Source organism: Trichechus manatus, unplaced genomic scaffold (genome assembly GCF_000243295.1).
Source record: "Trichechus manatus latirostris isolate Lorelei unplaced genomic scaffold, TriManLat1.0 scaffold00195, whole genome shotgun sequence".
Classification (NCBI taxonomy): Eukaryota; Metazoa; Chordata; class Mammalia; order Sirenia; family Trichechidae; genus Trichechus; species Trichechus manatus.
This window is the reverse complement of record NW_004444131.1, coordinates 1,333,453-1,359,274: the sequence shown is the minus strand read 5'-3', so window position 1 is coordinate 1,359,274 and position 25,822 is coordinate 1,333,453. Positions and strand designations below refer to the sequence as shown.

General features: G+C 39.7%; 1 protein-coding gene across 1 annotated transcript in view; it reads left to right on the top strand.

Annotated features, from left to right (window-relative positions):
* Positions 1-18,828, top strand: part of NRP1 (neuropilin 1) — a 178,029-nt gene extending 159,201 nt beyond the window's left edge. Inside the window, exons 12-16 of the mRNA XM_023741977.1 lie at positions 2,350-2,487; positions 7,597-7,868; positions 8,581-8,677; positions 14,563-14,613; positions 17,098-18,828. Coding sequence (XP_023597745.1) covers positions 2,350-2,487; positions 7,597-7,868; positions 8,581-8,677; positions 14,563-14,613; positions 17,098-17,387 — 848 coding nt within the window. The 3' untranslated portion in view covers positions 17,388-18,828. The remainder of the gene's footprint in view (positions 1-2,349; positions 2,488-7,596; positions 7,869-8,580; positions 8,678-14,562; positions 14,614-17,097) is intronic.
* Positions 18,829-25,822: the final 6,994 nt, after the last annotated feature.

The window sequence follows — 25,822 nt, the reverse complement described above, 5'->3', positions numbered from 1 at the left end:
TTTTTTGTGTTTAATTGCCTCTCAAGCCAGGCTGGAATTTTCAACATCCAGCCACTGACTCCACACCCCTGCCCAACAAAATACATTTTTTAAAAAACATTTCTTTTAAATAAATGAGTTGCCATAAATATATGATCGGGGGCAAAAAGAGAAAAGGGAGGAAAGATACAGAAAGCTGAGTAGTTGGCCTTGTTAAATTCACCAGACTGGGGAGGATATTGGAAGACTTACTGCCACTCACTGCAGGCAGGAGAAATGCCTAGAACATCTTTTCAGGCAAAGCCATCCCAGTCCTGGTCATTATGAAGATATCCAAGTTCATTTTAAGATCGCATCAGAATATTAATAGCCAAAATAATGAACTGTGTAGTTTTCACTACTACAATAAATGTAACACATTAGCAAGATAAATATAACCAGAAATACACATATTGTAATGGCTTGCTGCTCTCTTGCATGTTTATAAACTATACTTGAGGAGAAAAGACAAAACCACACACAAATTAATATTTCCCAATATTAGCATTTTCTAATGAGATTATGCAACAATACATTCCAGTGTCTTGAGAGGTTGACATACAAGGTTACTCAGCCATTCAGTCAGTGTTCCGTTGGCTTTACTTCATCTGCATAATTCAATCTTCCTGTGCAAAAGTGTGTAAATTTTGGAGCAGGTTTCTCATGCTTTAAGAAGTCCTATTTCATGGTTATAATAGACTAGACATAAAATATATCCCTCCAATGACACTACAGCCGTGAAATATAGCCCTTTCCCACTAACTGAAAGTGGTCACATCACGAATGTCATCTGGCTTAGTAGTTTACTTTCCCAAAGTGACCGTGTACTCCCTTTGAGAGGTCACGCTGTCATTGGAGGGGAGATTCATCCAGCTCCATTTTGACAATTCATATGGTACGTTCCTTCCAGAATTTGACATTAACACTTGATGAGAATTCCTTGAAAGCTAAACATGAAAAGAAAATCATCCTTCTCTATTTAATACATATTTCCATTAAAATTCCAAACACTATTGTCAAAGGCAGGGAAGAGCAACAGAGGTGGAGTTCAGCGCAGAAAACAAACTACGTTGTGTTAAACACTTCAACAAAGTTAAAGTAAAGCCAAAACAAGATAGGATCTCAGCCTGACCTTAATCCGGTACATAATACCAGACTTACCTTATTGTGCACCGGACTTATTTTGAGGTTTGTTTGTAAGTTCAATTGGCAAGAAGCCCTAGGTGCCTTCTTTCTGTTTCAATGCTGCCATCTTGTGGATCACCTAACCTCAATGAGAAGCAATGACCCTCCTTGATTAAAGAAAACTGCTGTTTCATTTTATATTGCGGGGGGGAGTGGGACATCCAGAAGCATGACAGTTTTATCTTTAGAATTATTTTTACTGTTAGCTTAAGTTCACCAAAAGAATTCTAGATATTGACGATTTTGGTTTCCCCATGCTTTAAAAAGTCGAGCTATTTCCACACAAAATGGTTGAATAATAGCTAAAGCTATGGTTTAAGAAAACACCATAGTCAAATAGCACCTAGTAGAACACATAAGAAGACTCATTCCTGGGAATCCATTCTTGCTTTTTAGATTCCAAAGGACACACTTGAAACATTTAAAAAAAAAAAAAAAAAAAAGGATAGCTATTTAAATGTGTGTGGCTTTAACATGACCTTCCATTGAGGTTTTAAGTGGGGCCAGCAATTTAGAGGCAAATTTTAAAATTCATGAAAAGAGCATATATTTAAACTTAAAATAATTGACCTGATGTAAAGCACAGAAGGAAAACAAAATCTTAAAGAGACTGCTTCAGCGATTTCTACCCCGACACCTTAGACCCGAAAGCGTAAGATGGTGATGAGAATGCAGAGACTCTATGATGAGGCACGAAGCCAACTCACATTTCTAGACTTTTGAGATTCAGGGGTCAATCTCTAATTAAGATTCTTTTCATTGGTTGATACCAATTTGTATGATTCATCCTCAAGAATAGAGTATCTCTGATATTAAATATTCTGGAAATAGGGAGAGGCAGATGTAGTATACATGCTCTTAAAAGTAACCTTCCTGGAAATTTTATGAAAAACCAAGCTGACAGGCAGTCTATAATCTTTTTAAAGCTGGATTTAAAAGAAAAAAAATGACTAAATGTAATTTTGCAAACATTTGACATCTCTGTGCAGCTTTTGAGTCTCCTGGTAATCCTGAATTTTGTGGCTTTCCCAGAATCTTTAAACAGAAGTTAGGTTTTATGAATGGTGATTTCTATGAAATAATTAAAGGCTTTTCTGACCCTCAATGATTCAGTTTGTCTCTGTTTTTCCCTTCCACCCATTGAAGAATTTCCAACATATGGCTTTAACTGTGAATTTGGCTGGGGCTCTCACAAGACATTCTGTCACTGGGAACATGACAATCATGTGCAACTCAAATGGAGTGTGTTGACCAGCAAAACCGGCCCAATCCAGGATCACACAGGTAATGGGGAGCTTACAGTGGGCCTTGCTTTCTTTGCAAATTCTCTTTAAATCTGAGAATGTTCTCTTGGGGAGGGTTTACTGGTGCCTGTGAATTTAGGGGGGTTAGGAAAATACCACAGGGCATTCATTCATGCTTTTATTTTCTGGAGTTAATAAGGTCTCTTTTCAAGTCCCCGAGTGGCACAAATGGTTAAGTGCTCAACTACTAGCCAAAAGGTTGGTGGGTGGAACCCACCCAGAAGCACTTCAGAAGACAGTCCTGGCAATCTGCTTCCGAAAGATTACAGCCTTGAAAACCCTATGGAGCAGTTCTGCTCTGCACATGGGGTTGCCATGAGTCAGAATCAACTTAATGGCAGCTAACCACAATCACAAAAACTTTTCTCAAGTAAAGATGTACTAACAGTAATTAGTAGCGTATACTGATTTAATTTGGCCACTGATTTGCCTCTCTGAGAAGTAGCAAACTGGATTAGAATGTGTGAATCAGTACCTGTTTTATACTTCTTAACTTTTTTATTATGGAACATTTCCAACATATTCAAAAGAAAAAAAAAATAGTATAATAAACTCTATATGTACATAACCCAGCTTCAACAATTATCAAATCATGGGAAATCTTACCTTATTTTCTCTATATCATCCCACATTCCCCAACTCTAAATTATTTTGAAGCAACTCCAGACATAGTCATCTCATTTATTTGTTCAGCTAAATAAGCAATTAAAAAACAAACAAACAAAAAAAAAACACAGTTGCCATCGAGTTGATTCCGACTCATAGCAATCCTATAGGACAGAGTAGAACTGCCCCATAGGGTTTCCAAGGAGCAGCTGGTGGATTCGAACTGCCTACCTCTTGGTTAACAGCCATAGCTCTTAACCACTGCACCACCAGGACTCCAAATAAGCAATAAGTAACCCTAATGCTTGTTCGCGCTTGACCGTTGAAATGGAAGTGGATCAAGGTGGGGTAGGATTCATATTCCTTAGGGGAAGATTTTTAATCTGGGCCATTTCCTCTGAGAAGGTGGAAACGTCAGCACACCCTACTTCACAACTCATTCCACCTCCTGCCTTACTTTTCTTTGCCTTACATCCCTTCTAAGATTCAACCTCATTTTCTAAACCTGGGGGAGGGGGATGGGCTGGGGAACAGAGGGTACTGACAGCCGCGGCGGTGAACTATTTTATCCACCCCATTGCTATTTGTCTCCTAGTCATTTCATCACCCAACTTGAGATATGGTATAAGGAACCAGCTGTGTCCCACGAAACACACACATACACAACAAACATCTCAACCACAAATTGCTACCTTTCTCAGTGATACTTTCAGTGCACAGCTTACTCAAAGAGTGGCTTCCCAAAAGATACCCCAGAGGAGCATTGCATGATGCTAAGAAATCTCATTAAGCAAAGTTCTCCCCAAGCTGGTATTTGGGATGAGTGGGTCAGTGGGTTAATGGATGGGCAGAGGATACTTCATGCCTTTCTCATTTTTTTCCCAATTCTATGCTTTATAAAAAAAATTCTTTTTTGTTTTTTCCCATACAAAAATTTATACATACCATCCTTTCTCCTTTTGTTGTTCACTTTTTTTCCCAGTGAATATAACCATTAAGTAGGTTGAATAGGCCTCCTTCCACCATGGCTACCTCCTTGCCTAATGAGAATGACAAGGAAATTGGATAAAATTGGACGCCTTCAATTCTGAAACACTTTCAATGGAATCTTAAGACAAGCAGTTTTAGAAAACTTAAAATACTTTGACTGTAAATGGCACTGTACATATAAATGGCATCAAATTAACTAAATGCAATTAGCTGAAATGAAGGCAGCTATGGTGGAAAAATTGATGCAAAGTGAAGCAAAAATGGCTCAGTGGGATCTGACATTCAAAGGAGGTTAAAAGCTATGTTAGCCAGAGACAAAAGCTAAAAGGCTTACAAAAGTAAAGTGCTAATTGAGAAAATGAAGACAGAGTTCCTGACCCAGAACTGTGATAAAGCCCCTGAAAAGAAAAATACCAGTGCTTTTATGTGTTGTGGTATCAGAAAAGTAGGGCTTGTCTTAAATTAACAGCTGAAAAGTGCCATCTTCCCTTAAGAAAGACTTGCCTCTTTTGTTCTCCCAGCCACTCAGTTTTAACTCGGCTGTCATGCCAGGTCTGTCCTTTCTAGAAATAGCCTCCTGCAGCCTGAGTGAAAAACAATCAGACTCTGAGAGAGACGGGCGAGCCAAACATGTAAAAGGCAGGAACTTGTTAATGTGAAGCAAATCTAGATGAGAAAGAGCCCACACACAGCACAAACACACACATAATGACATTACATGTTCTATATCATTTGTTTATATTTGAAGAAACTTTGCAAATTAGATGTTGAGAGGTTTTGTTTCTTTTTTTAATTCATTAACCGTATCCAGGTAAAATATTTTGCTGCCCAGTTTTGAACATATTTAAAGGAATCTTGCTTGTTCTGCATTTGACCCCTAAGAATGAAGCTGTGGCCCCCCCTTTACAGAGGATTTCCAAAATCCAGCATCTTTGTTTGTTCATTGAGCTCATCTTGCTTGAGTAGACCTATTATTACATGGCTGCTGTATTGACACTGGTGATGCAGGTGTAAAGGAGGTTTCCCCTTCTCTTGAGGAGCTCACAGTCTGGTTGTAGGTGGGAAACCATTACAGAGCAGTGGGGTGAGGGCCTCCAATGCAGAGGTGAGAACGATGGTAAAAGATAAGAGAGGTGCTGTGTTCATTTCCTATGGTTGGTCTAACGATATACCACAAACACGGTGACTTAAAACAACAGAAATGTATTCCCTCACCATTCTGGAGGCTAGCAGTTTGAAATCAAGGTGTCAGCAGGGCCGTGCTCTCTCTGAAGGTTCTAAGGGAAGATCCTTCCTTGCCTCTGCCTAGCTTCTAGTGCTTTCTGGCAGTCATTGGTGTTCCAATCTCTGCCTCAGTCTTCACATGGGCCGTTTCCCTCCGTGTCTCTCTGTGACTCTTCTCTTTTACAAGGACCCCACTCAGATGGGATTACCCATCCTGCTCTGCTATGACCTCATGTTAACTGATAACACTTTCAAAGACCCTATTCCCAAACCAGGTTACATTCGTAAGTACCAGATTAAGGACTTCAGCATACTTTTTGGGGGGACACAATTCAACCCATGGCAGGAGAGCTCAGAGAAACAGAGAAAGCAGTCCTGTCTTAGAGGCAGTCTAAGCTGGGGTTTGAATGAACTGAAGGAGTAGCATGTGAAAGTCATAGTGGAGGGTGGTATGCTTTAGAGGTTTGCAAATGGTGTGATTGGACAGATTCCCCCAGGCGAAGCATCTAGATGCGTGGCAGAAGGTGCGAGGTCTTCAGTGTCGTGTAGTGTGGATAGGCTGGAAGTGGTGAGGACCCACTGAAGAACTGTGAGCAGAGGAATGACATGAGCGAAGTTTTAAAAGCCCCCAGTGGCAGCAGGGTAGAGGTCATGAGACACTTCTCAGGCAACCTTCTTCCCTATTCTCACATCCACTTTTTATCCCCTTTACCACCTATTCTCTGATGAGCCTAAATAAACTGTGTGGGCTCAGTAAAAGTGTTTCTACTCTGCAGCATCTCCAGCTTCAGTCTTTTCCCGTAAGATTATGGGGAACAGAGGCAAGATGGGTACCTTTTTTAAGCTGTCCGTCTTGGTGGACTGATACCCTACTCATCTCAGTGAAATGGCACTGTCACACAGACAAGTGACCCATGCTTGGTAAATTTGCTCAGTCACAGGCAGACAATTCACAAAGTCAGCATTGAACATACTGCTGGGGCTGTGACTTATTTCAACCATTCTTTTATTATTCCACTCGTTGGTTATTTAAGAGTGTTCTGTTGGGTTCTCATGTCAGCAGCCAGGTAAGTAAAGAAGGCTGCCCACCAACACATCCCATTTCCACATGGAAGCTGGTGACACAGACAAGCAGATATAAGGACATGCCCACATATGCACACTGAAAATGTACCTCACAAATATACAAGCTTCTTGGGCAGCAGACAAAACATATCAGCTGCCCACTGAGGCCAGAAGCTCAGAGTCCCACTGACATCAGGTGAGGCATTAGAGAAGGTGATTCCTATTTGCAGCGCACACAGTGAAACATGAGTTGTGTGTTTAGAGCAGGTGGCAGCAGGAGGAAACATTCCCACGGTGGGTAATTAAAAGCAAAGCCGAGTAAGTCCTAGCAGCTCAGGAAGTGTCTCCATTGCCAAAATGGCACATTCTGATAAGCCTCAAAAACGCAACCTTGCCCCTCCTTGAGCCAGAAACCCACATCAAACAGGAGCAGAGCTCACAGTTGAGAATCAGGTTTCAGTTGTGTTGAAGGAATTTATATGCTATCAAATAAACTAGGGAAAAAATCACCTGATTTGGAAAAACCAGAGATTGCTAGATTATTTGGCAAAACTACAGCTTCATTATCAAACAGATACAGTGACCAAAGTATCGTCCGAAGTTCTGCTGCTCTGATAGTAAGAATACCAAAAAATCTGTTGCTGTCGATTCCAACTCATAGCGACCCTAGAGGACAGAGTAGAACTGCCTCGTAGGGTTTCCAAGGAGTGGCTGGTGGATTCAAACTGCTGACCTTTTTGGTTAGCAGCCAAGCTCTTAGCCACTGTGCCACCAGGGATAGGTCTCAATTATTCCATTTAACGTTGGTGTTCAAATGGGTGGTGCTGAAGTGATCTTAAAGTTGTATGAAAATAGGTTTTCTTCCTGGAGGAGTCATTGTCTGTCTGCTCTGTGCTTTCAGTTTGCTTACAGTGGTGCTAAGGCAGATGTGAGTCACAGCCTATGTCCATATGACAGTGCATTTCAAATAAGTAGTGTACAAATCCATGCTTTCCCTAATCAAATGTCCATCCAGAAAGGCTTAGAGCAAAGCCTTAGGTACCAAAGAGGTTTCCCAAGAGCTCTGCTCGCTTCTCACTTGTGTGTTTGGTTTCTTGGTGCCCAGCCTGGGAGAGAAGTGTTGATGAGTGGAACTTGAAAGAAAAGTGACAAAGGAGTTGGAAATGTGGCCATTCTTCCTAACACAGCTTTTTTGCCACAGCAGGAGACGGCAATTTCATCTATTCCCAAGCTGATGAGAACCAGAAGGGCAAAGTGGCTCGTCTGGTGAGCCCTGTGGTTTATTCCCAGAACTCAGCCCACTGCCTGACCTTCTGGTACCACATGTCTGGTTCCCATGTTGGCACGCTGAGGGTCAAACTACGCTACCAGAAGCCAGACGAGTATGACCAGTTGGTCTGGACGGCCATTGGGCACCAAGGAGATCACTGGAAGGAGGGGCGTGTTTTGCTTCACAAATCTCTGAAGCTTTATCAGGTATGATCCCTTACCTAGGTGGGGGAGGGCCACTTGCTTCAGGAACACTGAGGTAATATTTTGGAAGTTATGCAAATGTGAGGGAGCCAAAGTGGCGCAAGGAGTTTGCGATCTGCTGCCCATAAAGGTTGGTGGATCAAACCCACCCAGAGGGTCCGTGGAAGAAGAGGCCTGGCTATCTGCTTCTGTAAAGATTACAGCCAAGAAAATCCTATGGAGCAGTTCTACTCTGCAACATGTGGGGTCGCCACGAGTCGGGGACCGACCCAACAGCTGCTAACAACAACAAGAATGCAAATGTGATGGGGGAATTATTTCAAAAATCTTTTCATTTGCTTCGTGAACCTGAGTTGTGATTGCAATGATGGTAATCTCAGTAGCATATTTCTGTCTCCTAGATTACAGGAAAAGAAGCACTTTGCTGTGAAAGGGAAAATGCTAGTTTGCAATCTATTTCTGGGCTATCAAAATGGATCATGCCTTTTATTCGCTGCTTTTTCCAGCTTTAAATTTTGTATTATAAAAAGAGAGTCTGAGGAGAAGTTTTATGCCATCACCAGGCAGCAAATATTGATTGATGAGCGAAGTGTGTGCTTATGTGAAATCTCATGAATTTAATTTATGTGCCATAGCTGGAATTGAATATGCATTTGTAAACACTGCTATTTGGGACTAACATTTAAACATTGTGGAAATGATCTCATTTTGTTAGGTAATTTTTGAGGGCGAAATCGGAAAAGGAAACCTTGGCGGGATTGCAGTTGATGACATTAGTATTAATAACCACATTTCACAAGAGGACTGTGCAAGTAAGTATGAGTTGCTGTTGAAACCAATGAAACAGTTGCCCAGAGCAAGAGTCTTTCTTTCCATGTGATGGTCTTTGTCTTGCTCATTTAGACATAGAATTTCTGTGTTGACTGTAGGCACACCGTATGAAATGTGTATTCCAACGCAATAGGGCATAAAATCAGGCCAAATTACCTTTAGCTACCCCATTGCATAACCTACCTAGTTCATTAAATTGTCTGGTTGGTACCTACAAACCTACATAAATAAAGTGGAATCCAAAGATCATAGCAAAGACGAAGGACTCACAGCATATATGGCTATATATGCCATACCAGCAATTTCAATGGAAAGTGGTGAACTCAAACATCTGGATAATTTCAAATACCTGAATGTATAAACAACACAGAAGGCCTTTGAAAACTTTGATTGCAGTGAATTTAATGAAGGTTACGTTGCTAGTGAATCAAAAAAGCCATAACTCCCTGCTTTATTGCAAGTGAGCAGACATTCCTGACTCTAAAAATAGTTGAAATGACTCAAAAGAGTAAATGGAATCCAGAGACTTTCCCTAGTATCTTCAGAGTTTGTTCCTTGTAGGTCTGGTACTATACAGATGAAAGTCTGACATAAAAAACCAATTCATATTCCCTAGTTATTGGTACATAATTATAAGTAGTATCACTAATGGTAATGTAATAGCACAGTAATTAGTCTTAAGCTCCATTTGTTGCACTTGAACTTTTGTTATGTATCGTTATATAATAGGATGTTAATTATAACAAAATGGAATAAGCCTATTGGGCAAATTTAAGACAACGGAAGCCTGTTGGTTATAATGAGTTTTTGGTCATTTCAGCCACTTACAAAGCTTTTATGATACAGTATACTGAACATATGTAATCCCTAAAGTGGCAGTAATTTGATAGGGTCAGTTGAAGAAATTGGGGGTAAAAACCTACTTCTTTGTACTATATAAGGAATCTATTTAATGATACATTACTTACAAAATTTTCACCCAAAACAATAAGGCTTAATTTTTCAGTTGCAACTATTTACAGATTACCCACATCCAAGCCGACAAAGCTGTTAAAATATATATATATATTTCATATAGTTACACTATATGCAATACCACTGCTTCCGTATTCAAAGGTGAGAGTGATATGGTAATGGTTTTGGAATGTCAGCACAAACTCCACAAACCAAAACAAAAAAATAAAAGTCGATTCAGTTCAACAGGTTTTAACCGACCACATACTATATGCAAAGCAACATGCCAGGTGCTACAGGGAATGTAGAGATGGCTGAGAGAGTTCAATGGGCATTTGTTGTTCATGTGACTGATCTACTTAGCTGTAGTTGCTGCTAGGCATTGTTCTTGGAGCAACTGGAGCTCCATTAAAACACTGTATTTATGTTGCTGTACCAATCAAAAGATGCCTAAGGTAATTGTATTCATCAATTCATCAGATATGTTCTGGAATAGTTACCTATGAATGATATGAGATTGAACTGGTTAAAAAACCTGTTGCCATTGAGTTGATTCTGAGAGTAGAACTGCCCCATAGGGTTTCCAAGGAGTCAACATTTTGGTTAGCAGCCTAGCTCTTAACCACTGCACCACCAGGGCTCCTATATGAGATTACCAACTATTTATTAATCATTCATTCATTCATACAGCTAATATTTATTGAAGCACCTATTACGTGCTAAACACTGTTCTAAATGCTGGAGATACAGTAGTGAACGATGTACTCAAAAATCCCTGCCCTGTACTCAGTACCATAGGGATACCATGATTCTACTCCTGCCATAACTTTTTTTTTCTAAGAGACAGGACTCAGTCTCTTACCTCAAAGAGCTGGTATACTATTCGGGAACCCAAACCAACACCCATCAAACTTAGAAAGCAGTTGCCTACGAAGTACAAGATGATAGCCAATGTATAACCCCTATTTTCGCCAGATTTCTTCCACACTCCAGATGCCAAAACCCAAGTCTCTCCATCCTTCTCTTCTCCTAAAATACACTCTACTAACAGCTACCTGGATTTAGATCTGACACTGTAAAGGAGGCGTTATACCCAAAGTCACCAATTTCATTGTCATTTAATATTGCCTCTCAATTGCTGTTTGGTTATGTGGTGGGATCTGATTATACTAAAAACTTGAATGGAAGCCCAGCAGAGGCATGTGTGTGTGTGTGTGTTTGTGTGTGTGTGTGTGTCTGTGTGTGAGCGTTCATGTGGTTTATGTATATTTTTTTCAATAATCATTCAACAAATATTTACTGAATGCCTGGTATGCATTCAGCAGCTATGTTATGCACTGAAAACCACAAAGAAGCATAACACGTGGCTTCTGCTTTTAATGAGCTTGTTGAAATTCAGTTGGAATAAACATACGTCAATAAACAAATGAAAAGTTGGTTAACAATGAAAGAGTTAAATGACAACCTCAACAGCAATATAAGAAAGCAATATATTTCTGATGCGAATATAAAATGGTACAACCACTCTGGAAAACTGGCAATTTCTAACAGAGTTATACATCTACCATATGACTCAGCAATTCCACTCCTAGGCATTTACCCAAGAGAAATGAAAATCTATGTCCACACAAAGACTTGTACATAGTGTTCATAAAAGTTTCATTCACAAAACCAAAAATTAGGAACAGTTCTGTAGTTCAGTTTCTAAACCTAAAACACAATGGTCAGTCTCACTCTTCAAGCGTGAAATGGGATCAGATTATGTGAATTTTTCACGTTTGAAAAAACAGTGTGTTCTCAGTTGGAGGAAAGTTCAATTAAGATTGTTAACTGTGCTCTTCAAATCTTTTTTGTCTGCTTCATCTTTGATTCTGAGAGAGGTGTATTTGTCTTCCATTATGATTGTAGATTTGTTATTTTCAGTCTTTATACTTTTCAGTATTATGTAACTATGTACCTAAAGATTCATGGCTAATAATTCATATCTTTAATCAATATAAATTATTATCTTATATCTTTAATCAGTATGGAGCCCTGGTGGCACAGTGGTTAAAAGCTTGGCTGCTAACCAAAAGGTCAGCAGTTCGAATCCACCAGCTGCTCCTTGGAAACCCTATGCAGCAGTTCTACTCTGTCCTATAGGGTCACTATGAGTCGGAATCGACTCGAAGGCAAGAGGTTTGTAAGCCTCTTGCAGATCCCAATCTCTCACCCTCTACAGGTATCCTGATATTGGTGATAATCTTTCCCTTATTTTTGGTATGCTTCCTCTGAATTCCTTTTTTTTAATTTTATTGTACTTTAGGTGAAAGTTTACAGCTTAAGTTAGTTTCTCATTTAAAAATTTATACACATATTGTTTTGTGACATTGTTTGCAATCCCCACAATGTGACAGCACTCTCCCCCTTGCCACCCTGGATTCCCTGTGTCCATTCATCCAGTTCCTGTCCCTTCCTGCCTTTTGGACAGGAGTTGCCCATTTGGTCTCGTATATTTGATTGAACTAAGAAGCACGTTCCTCACATGTGTGATTGTTTTATTGGCCTGTCTAATCTTTGTCTGAAAAGTGGGCTTCGGGAGTGGTTTCAGTTCTGAGTTAGCAGGGTGTCCAGGGCCATAGTCCTGGGGGTTCCTCCAGTCACTGTCAGACCAGTAAGTTTTGTCCTTTTTCATGAAATTGAATTTTGTTCTACATTTTTCACCAGCTCTGTCCCAGACTCTCTGTTGTGATCCCTGTTAGAGCAGTCGGAGGTGGTAGCCAGGCACCATCTAATTCTTCTGGGCTCAGGCTCTGGTTCATGTGATTCTTTAGGCCTTTGAGCTAATATTTTCCTTGTGTGTTTGGTTTTCTTCATGTTCCTTTGCTCCGGATGGGACGGGACCAATAGATGTATCTTAGATGGCTGCTTCCAAGCTTTTAAGATCCCAGACACTATTCACCAAAGTAGGATGTAGAACATTTTCTTTATGAACTATGTTATGCCAATTGACCTAGACGTCCCCCGAGACTATGGTCCCCAGCCCTCAGTCCCAGCAACTTGATCCCTCAAGGTGTTTGCATGTTTCTAGGGATGTGTCCTTGTTTTTGCCTTGGCCAAGTTTTGCTAACTTCCCCTATATTGTGTGTTGTCTTTCTCTTCACCAAAGTTAACATTTGTCTACTATCTAGTTAGTAATTTTCCCTCCCCATCCCTCCCCACCCTCATAACCATCACAGCATGTTTTCTTCTGTTTGTAAACCTTTTCTTGAGTTCTTATAATAGTGGGGAGCCCTGGTGGTGAAAGAAACTATATGGGGCAGTTCTAATCTGTCCTATAGGGTTGCTATGAGTCAGAATCAACTAGATGGCAACAGGTACTGGTATAATAGTGGTCTCGTACAATATTTGTCCTCTTGTGATGGACTTATTTCACTCAACATAGTGCCCTCCAGATTCATCCATATTGTGAGATGTTTTGCTGATTCGCCGTTGTTCTGTATTGTTGCATAGTATTCCTTTGTATGTATGGACCATAATTTGTTTATCCATTCATCTGTTCATAGGCACTTAGGTTGTTTCTATCTTCTTGCTGTTGTGAATAGTGCTGCAGTGAACATGGGTGTGCATATGTCTATTCATGCGAGGGCTCTTATTTCTCTAGGATATATTCCTAAGATTGGTTTTGCTGGATCATATGGTATTTGTATTTCTAGCTTTTTAAGGAGGTGCCATATCATTTTCCATAGTACTTGTACCACTCCACATTCCCACCAGCAGTGCATAAGAGTTCCAATCTCCCAAAACCTCTCCAACATTTGTTATTTTCTGTTTTTTTTTATTTGTGCCAGTAATGTTGGTATCTCATTGTAGTTTTGATTTGCATTTGTCTAATGGCTAATGATCTTGAGCATTTCCTCATGTATCTGTTAACCACCTGAAAGTCTTCTTTGGTCAAGTGTCTGTTCATATCCTTTGCTCATTTTTTAATTGGATTATTTGTCTTTTTGTTGTTGAGATGTTGAAGTATTCTATAGATGTTAGAGATTAGACCCTTATCTGATATGCTGTAGCCAAATTTTTTTTTCCATTCTGTAGGTTCTTTTTTTACTCTTTTGATGAAGTCTTTTGATGAGCATAAGTGTTTAATTTTTAGGAGCTCCCAGTTATTTAGTTTCTCTTCTGGTGTTTGTGCATTGTTAGTTATAGTTTGTATTCTCTTTATGCCATCTATTTATGCCCCTAGCTTATCCCTGTTTTTTCTTCCATGATCTTTATTGTTTTAGATTTTATATTTAGGTCTTTGATCCATTTTGAGTTAGTTTTTGTGTATGATGTTAGGTATGGATCTTGTTTCATTTTTTTACAGATGGACATCCTGTTATGCCAGCACCATTTGTTAAAGAGACTGTCTTTTCCCCATTTAACAGACTTTGGTCCTTTGTCAAATATCAGCTGCACATAGACGGATGGATTTACGTCTGGGTTCTCAATTCTTACCAGGCTGTTTAGACTACCATGGCTGTATAATAGGTTTAAGATCACATAGTGTGAGGCCTCCTATTTTGTTCTTCTTCAATAATGCTTTACTTATCCTGGGCCTCTTCCCTTTCCATATAAAGTTGATTTGTTTCTCCATCACGTCCAGTGCTGTTGGAATTTGGATCGGGATTGCATTGTATCTGTAGATTGCTTTGGGTAGTATTGACATTTTCACAATGTTGAGTTTTCCTACCCATGAGAGTGGTATGTTTTTCCATTTATGTAGGTCTCTTTTGGTTTCTTGTAGTACTGTTTTGTAGTTTTCTTTGTATATATCTTTTACGTCCTTGGTTAGATTTATTCCTAAGTATTTATTTTATCTTCTTGGTTTGTGTATATTGTATTTTGTGGACAGTTCAAATAATCTCTTTCAATTTTGTTTGACTTGTAGAACCAGCAGACCTGGATAAAAAGCACCCAGAAAATAAAATTGATGAAGCAGGTAAATTTGTCTTGATGACCAATTAAAAAAAATTTTACTATAGCTTCCACTATGTTAATGAAGAAGCTTTCTGGAACTTTAATACATTGGCATATCATTTCAATTCAAATAAAATAAACATCCATGCCCATGGCCCTGAGTTGGGCCATAGATTGGATTGTTTCACAGAATGCCTTCTCCTAAGCTGCCCTTGAGGCTTTTGGGAGTCTGTGACATGTTCTGCTTGTACAACAGTTGAGCCCTGGGAGAAGTGTGCTGGCTCTGGCCCTGGCCCTTACCTGCCTGAGCCCAGAAGGAGACTCAGAGGATAATCAAGTGAAACACTCTCATTTGACAGCTACAGAAACTGAGAACCAGTGAAGGCAGTGACTTACCCGATGATTTATGATAATTTTCATACTCTAATACACAACAAACCCCAGTTCTTGTGTCTGGTTGATGTCTAGATATGATGTATAAGGGACTGGAGCCCAATTTCTGTGCTATTTGTTATGTGTGATTCACCATTTCCCATCTACTGGAACCTGGTTTTATAATGATGATAATGATAATAGTAAGAATTTATTGAGGGACTACTATATTCCAAGCACATTATGTACATCATCTTATTTAATTGTCACAGTGGCCCCATAAGATATATCTATCCCCATTTTTACAGATGATAAGACCAAAACTCAGAAAGGCAATTTGCCCTAAGTAACACAGTTAATTAGGTAGTGGCACCACATTTAGGCAAATTAACTCTAAAACGTGTGTTTTCATTGAACACTGCTTTACGATCACATACAAGACATTCATTCAGAATTGGCTTTGCCTAATATTATTTTGGAAACCCTGGTGGTGTAGTGGTTAAGAGCTACGTCTGCTAACCAAAAGGTCGGCAGTTCGAATCCACCAGGTGCTCCTTGGAAGCTCTATGGGGCAGTTCTACTCTGTCCTACAGGGTCATTATGAGTCGGAATTGATTCGACGGTGAGGGGTTTTGTTTTTTTTTTTTTTAATATTATTTTGCCCTGGTGGCACAGTGGTTAAAAGCTCGGCTGCTAACCAAAAGATCAGCAGTTCCAATCCATAAGCCGCTAGTTGGAAATCCTGTGGGGCAGTTCTACTCTGTCCTGTAGGGTGGCTATGAGTCAGAACCAACTCAACAGCAACAGTTTTGTTTTGTTTTTTTTTTAATATTATTTTATCCCTGAGGTTTCCGAACTTCCTAGCTAACAGTTCTGGGTATTAGACAGCTGCTGCAGGAAGTGCCACACCACGATTGTTATGGGGTATCAGTGTCTGTTCCTGTTCAAAATGCCATCCTCTTATAGCCAGATACAAACTTGACAGAGTCAAATAAATACAAAACGATACTGTTAGTAATATTAGTAAGTGGCTCATTTAGCTTGGCTACAAAGTCCACACTTTATTAGTGGTTGTTTCAAAACAATACTTCGCAAGGGAGAGAATATTAATATGCCCCACTGGCTTGTTTTCCCCCGTTTAGGGAGTTTGTCTCATATTTTTAGTTTTCTTTGATGGGAATCTTTGTTGATCTGAACACCATTAAGTAAACACCACACATGTTGCACATTAACATTTCAGTCCCATTTCTAGTACCAGGTAATTAGGCTCAAAGCTCCCTTAATAATTTCTCATGTTCCACTCTAAAGAAAACATTTCCCCAGTGACCGAACTACGGAGCGGTGTAACTCTCTCCAGTGAAACCAGTAAGGCTGCAAAGATGCTGATTATTAAATGTGTTCTATTCAGCATAGCCCAGACACTGTTTCCAGATTTGAGCTATAACGCTTTTTAGATGTTGGCTGCAAACATTCACATGCTCTGAAAGATCTCTCCTCTTTGAGTGAAACCACTATAGGCTTCAGGGGAAACTGTTGTTGAGTTTGAAGACTGTACTCATGGGAGAATGAGCACATGTGCAAATCTGTGCCCAGACCCTGGAAACCGCACCACATACAAGGGCAGCACTAAAGGTCTCCTCGTGTCTGGTTTTGGAATCAGGCAAACGTGCCAGGAATGTTTACGTGCCTCCTTGACACACGTGTGACTAAGCATCTTGCAAAGCTTAATGACAACATATCTGGCCCAGGACAATAAACACAGATTACAGTCTAGCACAAACGGAGGGCTGCAGGGCATCTGAATGTGATTAGAAGACAACACTCACTGTTTAGCCAGAATCGGTATTTTTCATGTGCTAAACTGTATGCAGAATCACAGCATCAACTTCCCAGCACCCTCACCTTCCACCCCTCAGTTCCCAACAGTGAGTCAAATGTAACCCTTGGTGGCTCCAGGCGATGGGAGAGCCGAGCTCCACTTCACTGATCTTCAGCAGGCTCTTGGGAGAGGACAGGCAAGAGTGGGCCATGTGATTAGTCCTTTCTTTTCTTTTCTTTTCCCTTCTGTTTTTTCTGTTTGCTTGCATCTGGCATGTTGGAGCACTCATGGGGCCAATTTTGTTTTCCTCTGTAGGGAGCACACCAGGATACACAGGCGCCGAAGAAGGTGACGAGAACATCTCAAGGAAGCCCGGCAGTGTGTTGAAGACGCTGGACCCCATCCTCATCACAATCATCGTCATGAGCGCCCTGGGGGTTCTCCTGGGGGCTGTCTGTGGCGTTGTGCTGTATTGTGCCTGTTGGCACAACGGCATGTCCGAAAGAAACTTGTCTGCCCTGGAGAACTATAACTTTGAACTTGTGGACGGTGTGAAGTTGAAAAAAGACAAACTGACTACACAGAGTACTTACTCGGAGGCATGAAGGCAGGCAGAGGTGAAAAGATGAGTGATAGAATTGAGTGGAAGGACGGAATTGAGCGTGCTGGGGAACTGTGGATCTTCTCTTACTGTACAAGCTGGGAAGTGCGTTGAGGACGCCGAGCCAGGCTTATCTCAGGAGCTTCAATGAGTATAGCCGACAGCCATGAACGAATGAGCTGTGTTAACAATCGGAATCATGTACAGTCTGCTTTTTTTCTGTTGGTTTCAATTGAATAATCACATGCTGGTATATTGAGACCAAGTAGGATTGACTTAATGATTCATTTCTGACTCTCCCTCCCCCCATCTCTCTCTCCTTTCCCTTTTATGGATTCTTTTTGGAAACTGTGCAAAATCCAAGATGCTGGCACCAAGTGTATTCAGTGGGGCCCTTTTGATGGACATGCTACCTTTAGCCCAGTGCCCAGAATATATTAGAATAACTGCATTTCCGTGGACTCCTGCAGCTGTACATGTGTATAATTGGCCTCGTTGTGCATAGGCAAAGGATTAGGGTGTTTTCTTTTAAAAGTACAGTAGCCTCAGTGCCGGTATAGTGTGTCAGCTCTGTTTACGAAGCAATACCGTCAAATTTTCTTGATGTTTTCCAGTGTTGTACTAAACCTCGTGCTTGTGAACTCCATGCAGAAAACTGTGCCATCACCAGACAGTGCTGGCAACTGGGTGTACTGCCGACAACCGAAACGATAAATCCTTGGCACTGGCTAGTCTATGTCCTCTCAAGTGCCTTTTTGTTTCTACTGGTTCTCATTGTGTTACATTAACAACCCACTCTGTTTCTGACTGGTGAAAGCCCTACTCTTTAATTAGTCAAACCCTGGTGGCCCACTGACTGAGAAGAGAGTATATTTTAGTGTGAGATGTCAGCCCCCGGGAAGGCAAGGGCTCAGAAGACTTGGCAATGTGGCTTAATTGTTCTGCTTTTTTCCGTAGTTCAGTTTCATGTCTCTTGATCCTTTTGTATAAAGCTGCAATATTCTCTCTTATTGTTCTTTCATATGGAATGTATTTTCAAATGTAAACACTTCTCTCTCTCTCCTATCTCTCTGTCTTTTTTTCTCTCTTAGATTTTAAGCATTTGCCATTGTCCAGAAAAGAAACTTTCAGCTTTAACCTTGCTGGGAATGGCAAACAATTTTACTAGACTTTATGTTTAAAAATAAGTAAATAAGGGAAATTCCTAACTTTGCCCTCCAAAGTCTAACTTTGGTTTTCTTGTTAACTGGTTAAAGTGACAGTATCTTTTTTCCTGAAGCCATTTGTCTGTCTATCCTGATCAAAATGCTCATTGATAAAAATGTTTGAGTTTAATAGAAGTAGTGATAATTTGAGGAAAGGAATAATATTAATTGGCTTTCAAGTGAGACCTGAAGGAAGGGCTGAATAAAACCTTCTAAATATAAAAAAAAAAAAAAAAAAAATGAGATTTTTAGATCCAAGTATGCAAAAATGGCCCCTGAGAACATTCTTATTTTGGTATTGAGTCAAACAAGGCAAATGGAAGGAAGAATAGTTAATTTAAGACAAAAACTATAAATCCTGGTGCCTGGAGATGAACTATTTTAAGATGGGGAGAGGGGGAAGCAAGCAAAGTTAAAACAAATGTTTAAAATAATCTACTTGGCAGCAACCCTGAAAGAAACAGAAACTTGAATGAATGCTTCTAGAAATATTTCCAGTGGCTCATGAAGAAAAGGCCGGACTTGGGGCTGGCGAGACCCAAGTCTCTAACAGCAGAGCAAAGTGAATGTCTTACCAAGGCAGTGTGTGAATTAACCCAAAGAAGCTTTGGTTGATTTTGCTGTATTTGTGTCATACTGTGTGATACATGATAATTTTTAGATTGTCCTCCTATAGCATTGTTACAGATCTTGATCAGATATACTTCTGGGAGTCACATATTCATCATAGTCAAGACAGTCCATTCATCTTGGTATAATTGGATTGAGAATGCCTTTTGTTTCCAGGAAAGTATTGATAACCATGAAAGGCGAATTTCTTTTTCTCCCCAGAAGCATTCATTCAGTTGTTATAATCGTACGGAAGAAAACACTAAGCAAGACTTGATTTTTTTTTTCCCAAAGGCAACAGACTTAATGTCCCTTAACCTAGGAAAAAATGATACTGCAACTTTAAATTTTAAAGTATCTTGCACTGATAAATATATTTAAAAATTATATGTTTATAAAGTTATTAATTTGTAAAGGCAGTGTTACAAAATGTTCAGTTTATATTGTTTTAGATTGTTTCGTAATTTTTAAAGGTGTAAAATAACATATTTTTTCTTTATTGAAATCTATAAAAACTTTCTGTAGTAAAATGTGTTCATTTTACTGGTATATTATTGCTTCATGTTTTGTACCATCATAAAATTTTGTGCAAATTTTTTTTACAGAAATTTTTATTTTCTATGACAATATGACACTTGTAAATTGTTGTTTCAAAATGAACAGCAAAGCCTTAACTTTAAATGACATTTGTATTCTCAGACACTGAGTAGCATAAGAACCACATAGAACTGAATTGTAACTTAAATTCCAAACTATGACTACTACATTCCAAAGAAACAGTTGAATTAAACATTTTCATAAAATATCCCAAACCTGATGGCTTTTATTATATTAGCTCTTCTATTGTTAAAGAAGTTGGTCTTATTTCAGAATCAAATGACTTCCAAGACTTTTTTAAGTTCTCTGTTAAAATTAATATCCTAATAAGGATAAAAGAATAAGAAGACATTCCCTGAAAGTCAAATATCAACCCAAATTAGACATTGTCGAGATAAGGAACACAGAATTTGGCCTCAAAAATGGAAAGTTTTAACCTCAAATCATGTGTCAAATGTTCTGTATTTCATTAGGTAACACTTTTTATAATATTCGCAAATATCTGTTGGCAAGTTTTGTTCTTGTGCATAATTAGCAATAAATCTGACAATGTTTATGCATGTACAGTGCTAAATTTAGGGCCCAGGCAATATTGAGCATGGATTAGAGCTGGCCATTTGGTATTTCTTAAGAAAATTTCTATTCCATCTGGGACAAAAATAATAGTAATAATAATATCAACAACAATAACAAGAAAGATATCAGAACTGTTGAGCCAAAGCATGCTGAATGGGGCCCTTTAAAAAGCTTTTTACAACAAAATTGGCCTCTTTTGTCCCCATTGGAGTTCTTGGGTAGTGCAAATGGTTACCGCCCTCAACTGTTAACCAAAAGGTTGGAGGTTCGAGTCCACCCAGAGGCACCTCATAAAAAAGGCCTGGCAATCTACTTCAAAAAAATCAGCCACTGAAAGCCCTATAGAGCACATTTCTATTCGGACACACATGGGGTTGCCACGAGTCAGGGTTGATGTCACAGTGACTGGTGACTGGTAATCCCCATTATCCGCAGACCAACAATTCTTTCTCTGCTTCCTCTGGCTGCAACTCGGAAAGTGTGGCAACTTCTCAGAGAATCAGTATTTCCCCCTCTCCCTGCTTTTCCCTGGACATTTATCTTTTTTTGCTTCTTCCAAGACTTAACCAAGAATAGAAAATTTCCTCTATTGATTTTTAGGTTTCTCTGCTTAGAGAAAAGAGAGATAGAGACAGAGCCAGGTAATCACATTACTGAAGCTAAATTCTGTCTACATTCATGAGTGTCTCTAGAAAACATGACAAATTTCAAGAAGTCCATCAGAAGGAAATCCAGACATACATTCTGAAAAATGCTACTGGCATGGACTGATAATATTTCTGTTTCATTTTCTGAGAAGAACTTAAACATAGAGCAATTTCTTATCCAGCTAGCTGCTAAGCTAAGCATTTCTTACTGGGTTTAATGAGCTCAATCACTGTATAATACTTCCCCAAATTCTGGAATTAAGCATGTCATGAAGATTGAAACACTAAATTTAAACCATAAAAATTACTTATGGTTTTATCTCCCCCATTTCCTGCTAACTTATTAATTGCCACTTGGGCTCAATTGCACTATATCTTTGTACAAATCAAATAGATTTTGTAACATTCCATAATGTTTCTGCTTCTCAATGGTAATTATAGCTATTTGTGTTGAATTAAAAAGCAGTTCTGCTAAGAATTAGCTCTATTTCCCTAAACTATATCCACTAAGTTATCCTAAGTAGAATTTCAACATGAAGGCTGAGATACCTGAGTGGAAGGGGCCCCAAAACTGAGTAGAACTTAGCACTAAAAAGACTGTGAAGACTAGAATACTTCGCTGACTCATTTTTCTTTAATGTTCTAAAGAAACACTGCAAGATGATACAAATGAGAACATCACATTTTCACACACATATAACTTCTCAGCTAGGGATAAAGGCCTTATGACCTGATCTTATCATTTTAGAAGAGAAAGAGTAAACTCCATTTCATAGGATCTTCTATGGTGATGCCATTGTCCTCTTTTTTATGGAGAGCATTATCTCCTTTCACAACAACTCTGTGAGGTAATTTTTGTAATTATGGCACTCTATAAACGAGGAATCCAAGTTCAGAGAGGTTAAGTGAGTATTCCAGGACTTATCTGATCTCATCTCCCCCATCGTTACTCCTTCCACATACATTGTTGTTAGTTACTGTTGAGTTGGCTTCAACTGATACTGACCCCATATACAATTGAAACATTGCCTGGTCCTGCATTATCTTCATGATCATTGGTACACTCGAGTCCATTGCTGTGGCCACTGTGTATTTTGACTGCCTTCCAACCTAGGGGCTCATCTTCCAGCACTATATCAGACTGTGCTCTGTTGTGATCCATAAGGTTTTAATTGGTTGATTTCAGAGATAAATCTCCAGGCCTTTTTCACTAGTCTGTCTTACTCTGGACTCTCCATTGAAACCTGTCCACCATGGGTATGTGAAATACCAGTGGCATAGCTTCCAGCATCATAGCAAAATGCAAGCCACCACAGTACAACAAACTGACAGATGAGTGATAGTACTTCTACGTAACCTTGCATTATCTTGTTCAGTCTCCCATTGGGCTTTGCCACTCAAAGATGTGGCCCAAGAACTACAACAGCAGCCTCACCCAGGAGTTTGTTAGACATGCAGAATCTCAGCTGACATCAGCTATGGCTATACTGAGCAAGATGTGAGTTTGCCTTGGTTCCAATGGTAGTTTCTGAACTCTGAAAGAAGAGGGGGAAATCCCTGCAGCTTTTAAGCACTTTCCTGAAGAGTCTGAGTACATGGCAGCCTAGAAAACAGAAAGTAAAGTTGGTGAATTTAAAATTCCACTCACTTAGCCCAGAAGCTCTTTTGTGGACATTCTGCCTGATTGCTTGTGAGGGGCCTGCACAAGAAGAACATGGGCTCTTCTGAGAGGGAAGAGATAATGCTGATGAAGAATTTTCCTGGATTGAAAATCTGTACACTCATCACTATTTAGTCATGGGAGAGGAGAGGGCCAGCTTGTGAAGAGCCAAGCCCTCCTATTCAAAAGAAGTTGCGTTATACATTATATACAGTTTGCTAATTCCCAAACATATTAAAATCCTGACTGGTAGAATTAGATTGAACCCTACTAAATCTTGCTTGGATGATTTCTATTCTTGTGCCTTAGCATCCTTGTTACAAATAAATGAGACAGTATTAGATAATAGAGCTTTGTTCTCAAATTATGACTCTCAGGAGAGGGTTTTTCTATATAGAAAGTTTTTCTGGTCTCCGCACCTCAATGGAATGGTACCTATTATGATGTAGGAGATCAATAAGTATATAACATTCACAGCCAATAGCCTAATTTTATCACTGCCCTGTTAATGGAGTTAGATGGTGGCTTGCTCTGGAAGAATGGTGGGTCAGAAATGGACTCTCTCTCCTCTGATGGTGCACCTGAGTCTCATCCTTGTGCAGCTTTAATGAGCACCGTGTCTAGCCCAGAGGGTGGGCAGGCCCCATCATATTGGACATGAGCCTATTACACACCGTTTATTCAAAGGCCCCATGGCCATCTTTCAGTGATGTGATGTTGGCAATGTTAATGATCTGCTTGATGTAATCCTCTCAAGAAATCATTTCAGCTATTAGGTCTATCATGTCTCTATGGAGGCATTGGTGGTTCAGTGATAGAATTCTCACCTTCCACGTAGGAGACCTGGGTTCAATTCCTGGTCAATGCACCTCAAGCGTAGCCACCACTTGCCAGTTAGTGGAAGCTTGTGTGTTGCTATGATGCTGAACAGGTTTCAGTGGAGCTTATAGACTAAGATGGACTAGGAAGAAAGGTCTGGAGATCTACTTTAGAAAGCCAGCCAATTAAAACCTGATGGATCACAATAGTCCAATCTGCAATGGATTATGGAGATGGTGCTGAACTGAGCAGCATCTCATTCTGTTGTGCATGGCATTGCCATGAGTTGGGGCTGACTCAGTGCCAGGTTAACAACAACATCATGTTATAACAACATCATCATGTCTCCATTTCTGCCCAACTTCTGGAAATTCTTCAACATGGATTACATTGCTTCTTGACTTTGTGTATATAATACATTTTAAAGCAGACCCAATTATTTTTCTGATTTTTTGCAATTCTTCTGCTAGAGTTCAGCCTTCCATCAAAAGGGATTATCTTTGGAGTCTTAAACATAATTTTTCTCAGGTCAACTTTTAATTTGATATATATTCAAGTCATCTACATCTTTATCCTCTATAAGAAGAAATATTTTTTCTGTTGTCTATATAAGAAGTCATCCCTTCTACCTAGTTTGACCTATTAATTAGAAGGTTAGGATGTCTGGAGAGGTCCACGGAGTGGCACCACTTCAGTATCTTCCTTGATTCCTAAGCACACAGAGTTATACATCCTATACACGGGTTCAGCTGATCAGTGAGCACATTATTGAGTCTATTCTACATAAGCTCATTGTCTTAGTCATCTTGTGCTGTCATGACAGAAATACCACAAGTGGATGGCTTTCACAAAGAGAAATTTATTTTCTCACAGTGTAGTAGGCTAGAAGTCCAAATTCAGGGTGTGAGCTCCAGGGGAAGGCTTTCTCTCTCTCTGTCAGCTCTGTAGAAAGGTCCTCATCATCATCAGTCTTCCCCTACAATAGGAGCTTCTCTGCGCAGGCACCTCAGGTCCAAAGGATGCTCTCTGCTCCTGGCGCTCCTTTCTTAGTGATACGAAGTCCTCCACTCTCCACTTGCTTCCCTTTCCTTTTACCTCTTACAAGAGATAAAAGGTGGTGCAGGCCACACCCCAGGAAAACTCCCTTTACATTGGATCAGGGATGTGACCTGAGTAAGGGTGGTGTTACTATTCCACTCTAATCCTCTTTAATGTAAAATTACAATCACAAAATGGAGGACAAACACACAACCCTGGGAATCATGGCGTAGCGAAATTGATACACACATTTTTTGGGGGATGCAGTTCAATCCATGACATTCATTAACACCATGACCACTACAATCTACCGATTGATTACTGTGTACCAGACTTTACTAGATGCTTCAATCAATCCTTAAAATAACTTTATTATTTTGGAGGTACAAAAACTGAGGTACAGAGAGGTAAAGAAATGTAACTAACATCACACAACTAGCTAGTAAGTGACATTTCCAAGAGCCAAACCTAGGTCTACTCCCCAAAATTAGCCAGTGAAAACCTTATGGATCACAACAGAACACTGTCTGACTCGCCTGTCATTAGGAAGGATCAATTGCCAAAGGAGGATATCATGTTTGGTGAAGCGGAGGGCCAGCAAGGGTGAGGGAGACCCTCGATGAGATGGATTGGCAAAGTAGTCACAATGCTGGACTCAGACATGCTGGTGATGTTGAGAATGATGCAGGACCAGGCAACCTTCCATTCTGTTGTGCATGGAGTCATCAGGAGTCACAGTTGACTGGACAGCAGCTGTTTATTTATCTATTCATCAAATGTATTCTATACTTTATTTATATATTGTGTTTATTAGCCACACATGTTAATAGAATGAAAATTCCACGAGGACAGTGATTTTCATCTCTTTGGGTCATTGCAGTTTCTGCAGCACATAACATAGTACCTGGCATATGCTAGATGCTAAATAAACATTGAGTTTGTATATGTAATATAGGGTGCAACGATCTCAATAGAAATGGGAAATCAGGGCACAGAGTTGGGGGTGGGGTTAGCCTACCAGGAAATTTTTCTTCTGGGGCAAGAATGTGGAAGGTTAGGTTGGCAGGGATTTTTCTTAATAAAAGAAAATAATTTTGTGCGTGGCTTGTTCTGGAATTTTTCTGTAACAAGATGACACCTCCTCTGCTACTTATCCCTTGCACAGAGACAAGTAATCTTACTGCCTAAATTTCTCTTTTTTTTATCTTTATCCAGTAGTAACATCCTCACCACACAGGATTAATTAAGTGCTAAATAACCCATAATCTCATAGCAGCCCATCTCTCAG